This window comes from Onychomys torridus, chromosome 15 (genome assembly GCF_903995425.1).
Source record: "Onychomys torridus chromosome 15, mOncTor1.1, whole genome shotgun sequence".
Classification (NCBI taxonomy): domain Eukaryota; kingdom Metazoa; phylum Chordata; class Mammalia; order Rodentia; family Cricetidae; genus Onychomys; species Onychomys torridus.
The window spans coordinates 28,773,089-28,784,430 of NC_050457.1; the positions used below are offsets into that span (position 1 = coordinate 28,773,089).

General features: G+C 44.0%; 1 protein-coding gene across 3 annotated transcripts in view; it reads right to left on the reverse strand.

The window, feature by feature from the left end:
• LOC118596204 (regulator of G protein signaling 7 binding protein) overlaps positions 1 to 11,138 on the reverse strand; it is a 97,114-nt gene extending 85,976 nt beyond the window's left edge. Inside the window, exons 1-2 of one of the 3 annotated variants that reach the window (XM_036206948.1) lie at positions 10,355 to 11,138; positions 9,251 to 9,417 (exon numbers count right to left, since the gene is read on the reverse strand). In XM_036206948.1, the coding sequence (XP_036062841.1) occupies positions 9,251 to 9,417; positions 10,355 to 10,519 (332 nt within the window). In that variant the 5' untranslated portion in view covers positions 10,520 to 11,138. Of the gene's footprint in view, positions 1 to 9,250; positions 9,418 to 9,865; positions 9,946 to 10,105; positions 10,179 to 10,354 lie in introns of those variants that run through there. The other 2 variants (XM_036206949.1, XM_036206951.1) reach the window with 2 other exon arrangements.
• Positions 11,139 to 11,342: the final 204 nt, after the last annotated feature.

The window sequence follows — 11,342 nt, forward strand, 5'->3', positions numbered from 1 at the left end:
CTTAATTTTTTTGGGGGGCCACTGAGGGGGGAGCTCATCCTTCTGTTCTGGTTTTCAATGTAAGTAGTCTGGCAGGCCAAAGTGAGACTAGAATTACAGTCTTGATATTCAGAAAAGTGGCTTCTTTCTCTTTTGGCTAAACATGCCTCTTCATACAGAGAGATGTATGAGGAGTGATGGGGTACCGTTCTCCCGCTGTCTGGACTCAAAGAATAAAAAGTGTTTAGAAGTAGTAGAAGACAAGGCTAAGGAATCGTTGTGTATGTTCCAGACATAGTTTTTTTTTCAAAGCTCCAGCTGTCCTTTTTTTTTTTTCTTAGTAATAATATCTTTATTTTTATAAGAAAGAATACTAAGAAAAGAATACATTGTCCATCCAGAGAGTGTATAGGGGCTATGTGACCATTAGATAAAGTTCCAGACCAAGCTCTGTTTGGAACTCTTGAATGGCCCTGACTCTCTTCTTTTCTTCCTGGGGTCTAGGGCTGGCACTCCTATCAGTCTTGAATCATAAAATGAGGTTGAGGATGAACCCCAAGAACTAAGAATAAGGGTAGAGTCATGGTTTCCTGAGCCTCTGTTCCTAATTCTGAATTGAATTGTCCATTCTAAGGCTTTTCTGCGAGGGAACAAACCTCTGGTGTCTTTGAAGTTTTTTTTTTTTTTTCTTTTTTTATGTAGGCAAACAAAATCCTTTCTGATGCGCCTGTGGGAAGATTTAAAAAAAAAAATTCCAATGCCTAGGCTGCATCCCAGGCCTACTAAATCAGAAATTCTAGGCATGAAAGTCAGGAGCTATGAATGTTTAAAGCTGCATCTGTGGTTCCCCTGGGTAGCTCAGGCTGAGAATCTCTGTGTAAGGCCAGCAGGTCTCTATGTAGTATGTTCCAGAGTCTCTTGGGGAATATGATGATGCTTGTTAACAGTCTGGACTTGCGGGCCTCATGCCCAGAATGTTTAGATTTTTCAGACCTGAAGGCAGGTGATTTCCATAGGGATGGTCCAGGGATCCCATTAGAAAAACACTGCTTCAGGCAATGGGGAATCTTTGGAAGTCTTCAAAGCACGGAGGTAAGACGATCAGAAGGACTTTTAGGGAGGCTTAGTTTGGAGCCAGGAACTAAACCGAAGACAAGGGGTGAGGGACTGAAGGCAGGCAGATCAGTTGGGAGGCAGAGAGCAGGAGATGTCCTGGGTAGATACACATCTGAGCTCAGCATGGTTACAGAGATATAGAAAAAAGGAGGCTCAGCACACAGCGAAAACAATTAACACTATAGGAGGCTATTGGTGAGGGGAACTTCAAGGTAGCCGTAATGACTGAAGAACAAACTAGGTTGTGGCTCCTTCTAATCCATGATGTTAGTGTTCATTCTTAGCTTAATAAGTGTCTGTAGCTGAGAATGTGGGCTTTTTGTTGATCTGACTGCATCCATGGTCTTCCATCGGTCAGAAACATTTGTTTGTAAAACACTTCAATTTAAAGGCGTGGATACTTTATCCAGCAAGATCTGATCTCACCAAGTAAGTGTGCTCTGTGTGTGTTTAAACCTGTATGTAACTGTATATAAACAACTGAATTTTTCATAAGGTTTCATATATATATATTGTGGAGGTTGAGGAGATGGGTAAGTCAGTAAAAATGAGGACCCAAGTTCAAACCCCAGAACTCATAATAAAGAGCTGAGCAAGGTGGTACAACATTGTAATCATAATGCTGGGGAAGTGGAGGCTAGACTAGGGATTCTGGGACCTCCTGACCAGACAGTCCTGCCAAATCAGCCAGCTCGAAGTTCAGTGAGAAACTGTCTTTCTAAAAGTAAAGTGGGCAGCAGTTGAGGTCAACATCCAATGTCAACCTCTCATCTTGACATAAGTACATTCACACAATCTTATTTTCCAAAGTAGAGAAATAAATAACCAGACAATTGAGTTACCACTCTGGCCATGTCCTGGTATCTCCCTAGCAAGCAGCACAGCCATGCTCTCAAGGACTAAAGGTTTAAAGAACAATTCTAAAGGGCCATCTCAGTGACTAGTAATTATTTACTATCCAAAATGAGGCCACAAGCCAAGTTTTGTGTAATGACCTAAATTAAATATTACCTTACACTATTTGATGTAATGATGAGGGAGTAAGCCCCAGGAATGCTTCTTTGTCGTGTTCCTCAAATTAGAATATTAGTTTTAAAGTTATAACACAGAAAAAAAAAAATAGTCAACTCTGGTAAAAGTGGCACACAGTAACTAATCTCTCCATACTTACTAAAGTCAAGTTAAGAATTCAAAATTTTAAAATACCCGTTAAACTTAATAAAAATAAAAGACACAACACAGTGGACCTTGCTTCTCAGGATGCAGACATGAAAGAAACCTGACCTTGTTCTTTAGCACTTTATTATTTAAATAATGAAGTCATGGTAGGTCTTCTAAAGTTCATTTTAGATTCAATTTTCTAACGGGAACATTAATTAAGAAAACACTAACAAGGTGAAAGTCGTTAGATCTGTTTAACAGGTAAAAAGGGGAAACTTCACAGGCAATAGGAGATCACTTTCCGTGAGTCCATACCACACTGAGTTTAGTTACTAATACCGGTCTCTTATAAGCAGGACATGGTGGTGCAGAACTGTAATCTCAAAACTTGGGAGGTTGAGGCAAGAAGACAGAAAGTTTGAGTGTGGCCTGAGATGCAAGAACAATCAGATTCACAAACAAACCAACTAAGCAAGCACTCTTTTCAACCCGATGTGTGTCAGTGCCTTGTCACTTGCTGGGGGTGTTGCCTACGGTTCTTTGGTAGCAATGTTAGTACCAGGAAGGGACCACTGCTTGCTCATCCTCCTATGCAAACTGAGGAGGGAAAGTGAGTGATGCTTCACGTAAAGGACCGTTGGGTGATCTTTTTCCTATTTTCTTATGATTGTGTTTTTGGTTTACCTTCATATACCAACAGTTAAATCAGATCAAACAAGGTGCTAGCCATATTGGAGACTTCAAACAAATCCATTTCTTTCTATTGTCACGAATTTCACCCCTAAAAGAAACTGCAGCTGTGCAAATATAAAACTTTTCATCTTGGGTTGTCATTTTGTGAAAGTGGAGGGCATATAGAAAGTTCTGAACAAAACTCTACCTTCACTGTCCTCCTCCCCTTTAGAAAAAGCAGAATCAAGAATGTTTGTAGTGTGTTGAATTGTGTCCTCCCCGAATTTACATATTGAATTCCTACCCCTGAGTACTTCAGAATGTGACCTGGTTTTGGAAATAGTGTCCTGCAAGTATGAGAAGTTAAACTATAGTAAGATTACACTGGACTTCTAATTAGAGTGGACTCCTAATCAATATGTTGGGTGTCCTTGCAAAATGGGGAACTTTAGATATAGACATACCCATAGGGAAATGCCAAGTGAAGATGAAGGCAGGGATGCTTCAACAAGCCAAAGAACATCCAAGACTGCTAGCAAACCATCGGAAGCTAAGGGAGAATCTTGCTTATAGCCAACTTGGCTCAACAGTTTGGCTTGGCCTTCTCACTTCCACAGCTCTGAGTCCACATGTTTTTGCTGTTTCAGCCACCTAGTCTATGGGCATTTTTTTTGTTTGTTTTTGTTTTTTTAACATCACAGCTCTTGCCGTTGGATCCAGGGTTGCGATTCTGTCGTCTCTGAATAGCATATCCCTAACTTGTCTCTCACTATCTGGCCAGAGAGCTACTTTCTCTTTAAGGGAAACACATATATAGGAAGGGAAGATGAAAGTCGGAGTACATGTCCTGGCATGCCTGCCAACCACAGGTCTCTTAGCTGACAGCTGAGGCTGCCACTGCCCACTTAGCACATCCTCCATCACAAGACTCAAAGAAAGCTGTGGGAACTGCACCCATGATCACCCCGTGCTCCCTCAGTCTTCCACCCCACGTAACTGCTGCTGTCTCAGCCAGAGTGTCGAAAGGGACACTGTGAATAAATGCTGTTCTCACCCCTCTCCCTCACACATCTCCTTCTGAACACAGAGGGTAAAGGGATAGAACAGAATCGGCTGTAAATGGGGCTAGAAAATATGGAATTAAAAGAAAAAAAGTCAGAATAGAAAATGAGCAAAACAGAAACACACTGAAGGGGGCAGGGTGGGGGGTGGAGGGGAGGACACTGACCTGGCAAGGAAAACAGTGTGGTTGAGAGTGTCAGCACAAGGAAAACATGGCTGGGGGCCGAGGGACTCACAGACCCTGTAGTTAAGCCCTCTGTGATATTCAGAACATTGCAGCAGATGGCCATCAGGGAATTACACAGCTTTATTGTGAATGGAGTATATGTTCAGATCCCCCAACTTTTTTCAGGTTCTGTCACTGAACTCTCCGAGTGTGTTAACGACTTCCATAGCTCAGTTCCATAAACGTATGCCCCCGTGGTTCTACTAATGTAGGATACTGGAATAATGAGGTCAGGAGGCTGAGAGGTCATTCAGCTCAACCCTGTCACTTAGGTATACAGTGAACTTAGCAGACATGTCCAGTGTCATATAGCCCACAAAGAACCATAGTAAAGATTTGGTAAGTATCCTATGATTTATGAGAGTTCTAGGTTGACTTTATAAAGAAAATAATTCTAAACTGACTTTCAAGCCTTCACATCTCCATATCATTTGTGAAGTAATCGAGATTACTTTACATTAGACATTAGACAGCTCTCTAGGGGCATTTTCAATATAGAAAATACCTCAGAAGATAATGTAAGAAAGAAAGGCAAACAAAATTTATTCCAGCTAAAGCATTTATTTGAAAAGTATTTGATGAATTAATATAAAAATTTCAATAAGTGTTTCTTGGCAATCTGAGTTTTCGATGTTTAAGTAGTTATAAAAACACTAACCTGAACATAACAACAGCACTCACTATATGATAGCCAGTTTCTTCACAGCGCCATGAGATTTGGTCCTATTACTTATTGACCTTATTTGACTTAAGAACCTGAGGAGAGGGTGACAATCCTTCTTCCAAGGTCATACCATTTGTAAAAGGCACGGACAGTCTGGCCCCCAAGTCTGTGTTCTTAGGCCCTGAACCAGATGGCCACTGGCCACACTGTGAAGCAATCTGCTTATTGACTGATACGTGTGTCCTTAGTGAGCAGTGAAGTGAAGATAGGACTTTATCCAGATCTAATCTACTTTAGAGTCAAAGCTCTTCCTAATCTTGCCTCTCACATTATCCCATTGACAACTCTTTATAAGATCCGGCCTGGTCCCCTCTTCACTTTGACTCTGCAAGAGCCATTAAGATAAGGTAGAGGTGTGAGGAGGTCTCAGTCCAACACAGATACTATAGAAGCCGTGCTAGGGACGTGATCCTCACCACAAGCCCCTAGTCACTGAACAGCTCTGGAGCTTTCTGGAGGAGGTTGGCTCATTGGGTGTCCCCCTTTTGTCCTTCCAAGAAAGGACTGTGGTTGATGGGGTCAGCACTAAACAGGAGAGACTCAGTTTTAGTCTCAGAGCAGCCTCTGACGGGGACAGGCCACCACACAGGCTGGACCCGTGATGCTTACTCTGTCTACTGAGCCCACACAGTTGTCTCAACTGCCTGGGATCAAGCATGACCACAAATTGATAGATAAAAACTGAGTGAGGTTTAGAGCATGAATTCCACAAAAGTCTTAAAAGATAGTAAACATCCCAATCTCCATATGCACTCTGTTAAGTTGCATCCAAAGTCCCTTTTATCTTCCTAACCTCAGAATCCTAAATATAAAGTTCCAAAGAGCCCCAAGAATTCTTTGAAGTTGTCTCAGAAGTCATTTTGGAAAGGAATTCCAATGAGACAGGGTTTAGATTGTTGCCTTCCTCTGATATGTGTATGTGTACACACATGTAAATCACACACACACACACCACATATTCATACCCCCCCCACACACACACTGCATAGTAATGCTATTTTGACCTGCCTATTAAATCAGTTTTCCATATTTTGTGCCTAAAGAAGTTTGTGGACCATTTTCAGTATTGATCTTTAAACATTCCACCCCACCACCACCCAAGGTGTAGTAGCTAGAAAAGGATTCGGGTTGTAAAGACATAATAGCTTGACACTCCTGTCCGAGGAGACTTTGCAGTCACCGCTCAGGGTCAATCCTTACCAACCTTATACTTTGAAAGTAAGGGACATGCTGGGTCAGCCCCTGACCCAAACACAGTAAGAGATAATGTGTAATCATATTGGTAAAGATGGCTTTCCTGCCCAGAGCTAGTCTGTGAGAACACTATCATCCCCAGAAGGCTTCAGTTAGTTGGAGATGAGAGTCATAATGTATTTGTTGGCATCATTCTAAATTACTTTTGTCTTTTTGCCTTCTGATCTTGCTTCATTTTCTTTTTCCCTGTCTGCTTTTAATTGTACCTCCTTCCTCCCTCCTTCCAAATTCAGCTCCTGGACTGGGAGGAGGTGGTCTGTGCTGTAAGAAATAAGTAAGTTCAGTTACTCTCTGAAGTCCTGCCTTAACAGTCTCTGTGGTCCTACAAATAGCAGAACGTTAGTGGTGTGATGGCAGTTAATGCACAGGCATCTTGACAAACGCAAAGAGCAAGTTTTATGTTTCTCTGTTTCCGACAGTGTCGACTGCTTTTTCACATGCTATATGAGTAGGAAAGCATGGTGTCAACAAATAATCGAGTGTTAATCACATTGATGGTGACAGCATCTTTAAAGAAAACTGATTGAGGTATCCTTTACGTACTGCATATCAACTTATTTTTAGTGGGAAGTTCAATGAGCTTTAGCACATGTGCAAAGTTCCTGAAGTACTGCTATTGTCTGATTCTATAACATTTCTATTATACTGAAAAGAGATACTCTCTGCTCCCATCAGTCTCAGGTAATCACTAATTAACCTTCTGTCTCTATAGATTTGCTTTTTTTTCGGAGGGAAAGACATTCAATATAAATAAAATGATATATGTGTGACATTTTATGACTTCTTTTAGTTAGCTTATTCTTTTTAAAATTCACCCATATTTTAGCACTAATTAAAAAAAAAAAACCCTTTCATATAACACCCCTTTGTATGGCAGCATTAGGTAGAGAAGAGAGTAGGATTTCAGAGGACAGGAAATGTGGGGTTCAATCCAGTCTGTACTGAGTCTTTGCAGAGCTCCCTAGTATCTCTGAGATAGAGTTTCAGACCAGGAATAACAATCCTTCTCTCAGACAACAGATAATAGACACTCAATAAACTCAAGTCTCTCCTTTGTCCAGCAGTCTGTACTTCTCACCCCCTGCCTCAAACTGTGCAGTGAATCTTACAGCCTCCCTACAGCTTCCATGTCAAGTTTGGAATGAGAGCCACATAATAAAGCAATATCAGGAACAGGATTCCACCAAAGGGAATCATGTCCTTCATTAGTGGAGCCCAGATGGTAAGGAACTAAGGGGATTTTCTTCAATTATATACTGCCACTTCTTATAAAGAATGTTAAATTGTATTGAATTATTGGGAATGTGTCCAATTCTATGCTGGATTATTGTGCAATTTATGTTTATAGAGCTCTAAGAATACCCTTGTTGCCCACCAATTCTTATAAAACTGCCTCCATTAGCGTCAACCCGAGACTAATAGGTAAGTAAGCAGTGAAGGGTTGCCAGGTTCAGGGTAAATCCAACCCACTTCGTATCCTCAACTCTCAACATTTATCCAGTGTGGTCAGATCTTCCCTAAGTGATTCAGAGAGCTCAGTTCACAAGGACAGCAAAATCAACTGACTTGAACTCCTGATCGTTTCTCCAGGGCCCCTCTCTGTTTGGAATATGTTCTCATTTTGAGTGTCCACTAAAAGGGGTTCTGGATATGACACCATCTTGAATTTATGGAGATGCTCACATGTAGCTATGAGCATCAAGTGCCTGTCCAAACCTGCTCCCCTTCCCAGTCAATGTTTCTCCACTTTTCAGTTCATCATTACCCCATGTCACTCTGCACGTTGCTTTTTCTTGGTGTTTGTTATTGCTATATCCTGAAACACATCCTTCCCCACTACTTCTGAGGTTTACTTTCTGTTAAATACAGCGCAATAGAAAAGGCTACAGCTTCTCCATAGCACTCCTAAATAAAACAAGTTTGCATGGTATTTTGTGTGTCCCTCATTTCAAGTAAATGAGGAAGGTTATTGAAATAAAATTCCTATTGTCAAACATAAATGAGTTATTTAAAAAAATTAACATGATTTTCTTAACTTTGTATGCCATTGATGTTATTGTATATCGTTGGCATTGAAGATGGGAAAGAAGGATATTAATTCTGTTTCCTAAATGATCGGTCTGCAGCATCATCAGGTGAATAGATGCATCTACTCTTGTCTTATGATAAAGCCACACTCAGAGAAAAACCAGACCAAAGCTATATCAGGACTCTTCAAGCACTTACAGTATCTCTGAAGGGAGTTTCATAACGCCTCTAGGTGTACCTAGTTTGAGCACGGCAATGTCAAATCGCTTGTTCTTTTCCAGATCCTGAGGTTCAGATGGAGAAGATGGGATCCCAGAAAGGGAGTTTTCACTTACTCCATTAACATCTCCCATGGATTTGAGAATTCACAAATGTGATTGAAATAAATAAAAATGAAGGGTGGGGGATACATCTAGCTGATGTTAACTCAAATTTGTCAGTATCCCGATGTGCAAAAACAAAACAAAACAACAACAGCAGCAACAAAACACCTTCACTTGGGTCAAAACGTCCCTTTCACATCTAGTAAAAGAATATACTTTTTGCCTAAGATTTGATTTGACTCACTTTAAGCAGCACCATAGGAATATATCACGTGGCATAAGTAGTTTACTAAATCGGAGATTTAGCAGAGATTTTCTCTCTCCAGCATTGGCCTTTTGTCCGGCAGCAGATTACAAAATCATCTTCAGACAGGATAATGTAACTTTAATGGACAGACATCTCCCTCCCTGAAATTGTTAAGTTCCCAATTCCAGTTAATTAACTGAAAGTTAACTTTTTAAAACTCAGTTAATGACCAAAATCACACACGTGTATACATTTGTGTTTGTCTGTCTGTCTTTCTTCCTATGTATCATCCCAATCACACAGCTTTCATATTAAGAGCTCTCTCATCTCGGGATGATTGGTTAAAATCAGATTTGCTTTGCAGCGATCATTCTGAAGCTCCGGTCACCCCAGAATTCTGCCAGCAGCATCCATGCAGCATGTACACGAATTACCAGATAAAGTCAAGCGTCTCCTACCCTGAGATGGCAGCCAGCTTCTGGTGTGCCTGACGGGCCATTTCACAGCCTTTGGCTCTTGTCTTGTGCATTTCCGCCCGGAGCGAGGGGCAACTGACCGAGACGTCCCCAATAGAAATGACCAACTCTCGGTACAGGGCCACTTGTGTGTTGAACTCTTGGACAAGCTGGAAAACAAGCCAGTTTCTTTCACTCAACATTCACTTAACATCAGACACTTAACAGTTTTCGTGTACTAAACAGATTTCGCTGACCTCTGTCTGGGCTGGTACCCCAGATCTCCAGCTAACGAACCTGTTTTAAAGCTCAAGGCGCAAGGTGGCGAGTCTCTTTATCCAGCGCCAATGTTTATTTTCCTCAGCAAGCTAGCCATGGAAGCTCCAATTGAGGTCCCGATTGCCCCCACTTTTAGACTCGGTTTCTGAAGAGCAAGAACATCTTTGAAAAGCTATCAAGCCACTCCCAGGCCACCAGAGAATGCTGCAGGGGGCCCTGCAATACATGCTCTCCCTGCTCCTGCTAGGATATTGATTTGAAGTCACACACACACACACACACACACACACACACACACACACACACACACACACACAAAGTAGGACACAACAGGCAAACCTTTCCCTTCCCGCCGGGCCACTGAACGCATCTGGTTCGGACCCTGACAGAAAGACTGGCCACCTCTTGTCCTCTGCGCTGGGACCCTTCATCGCCTCTGCAGCGCTCTTGGGCTCTGTTTGGGTTTGTCTGTGACTGTGTCACCGCCAAGCCAAGCCGCACCCCCACCCTCTTTCCCTGGCGAGCCAGCCTCTTCACCCTCCTGCGCGTCTACCATTCTTCCCCGGGTAGAGGCATCACCTTTAGCCTCTGACTCCCAGGATCCAGACCCATGACTCTTGTCTTGGCAGGGCCATTTCGACCTGGGTGTCACCCCGCATCTGGGGGAGTGCAGATTTAAAAATAGTACATCACGCACGTGATCGGCATGGCGAGGCTGAGGGTGGGGAGTGGTTAGCACTCAAGCAAACGATTAAGATACACGACTCCCACAACCCCCCAGGGAGAAAAGAAAAAAAAAGGGGAGGGGGAGGCGCAGTTTTCACCCACCATCTTGCAGTCGTCCAGGGCTCGTTGGGTTTTGTGGGCGCTTTCGGAGCCGCTGCCCCTGCGCTCCCAATCCCCGCTCTGCAGCGGAGGCTTGCTGATCTGGAAGATCGAGGAGCGGGTGGACCGGCTGGGGCGCTTTTTGCGCCCATTCGGTGCAGAACTCATGCATACACATCCACCAAGCCGAAGCCGCTGGTGCAGTGCGCCCCGGCGGGCGCGGGCGGCCCGGTGGTTGCCCCTGCACGCCGCCGCGGAGCAGCCGGAGCCCCGACCCCGAGGCGCGCGCGGCTCACAAGGTTGCGGCTGGCTGCGCGGGTGGGTAACCTTCAGCTTGAAGGAGAGCCGGGGAAGCGCTGCCTGTGCGGTGCAGCATCGCTCCCACTAGCAGCGACGAAGAGGCGCGATCAAGTTCTGCTCAGCAGCATTGCCGACCCTGTCCCGGGAGCTGGACGCTGCTGGCGCGGGCTTGCACCGCCTTCCTCTCGGCATGGATTGACAGGCTGAGCGAGGAGGAACGCGCCGCCGGGCGGTTCCGAGTTTCCATTCAGAGATGGGGGAAGCAGCGTTCAAAAGCCTGCGCTGCAAGGTGGGGGGCGGGAGGGGGTGTCTCTCTTGCTTCGGTGTCTTCCCGCAGCCGTGCGCGGTTCGCCTTTCCCCTCCCTCCACGGTCGCCAGGCCTGGAAGGGGCAAGCTGTTATGCAGAAGGCAACTGGCGCTAATCTGCGCCTTGATCCCTCGTCTCCGCTGGCTGCTCTGTGTGAGGATCCCAGATGAATCCGTGGCGGGACTGGCAGACGCACGGAGTCGGTCCGGCTGACGTTGGTCGTGGCCCGGCACATTGATAGGACAGGAATACTAATGTGATCCGTCCATACAATCTCCTTCCCTTCCACAGTTTATGCACTTATCCAATCAAATTCCCGGGAACATCAATTGCAATATTACTTCATCTGCTCTATTATTAGAAGGGAAAAGTGTCATCAGAGTG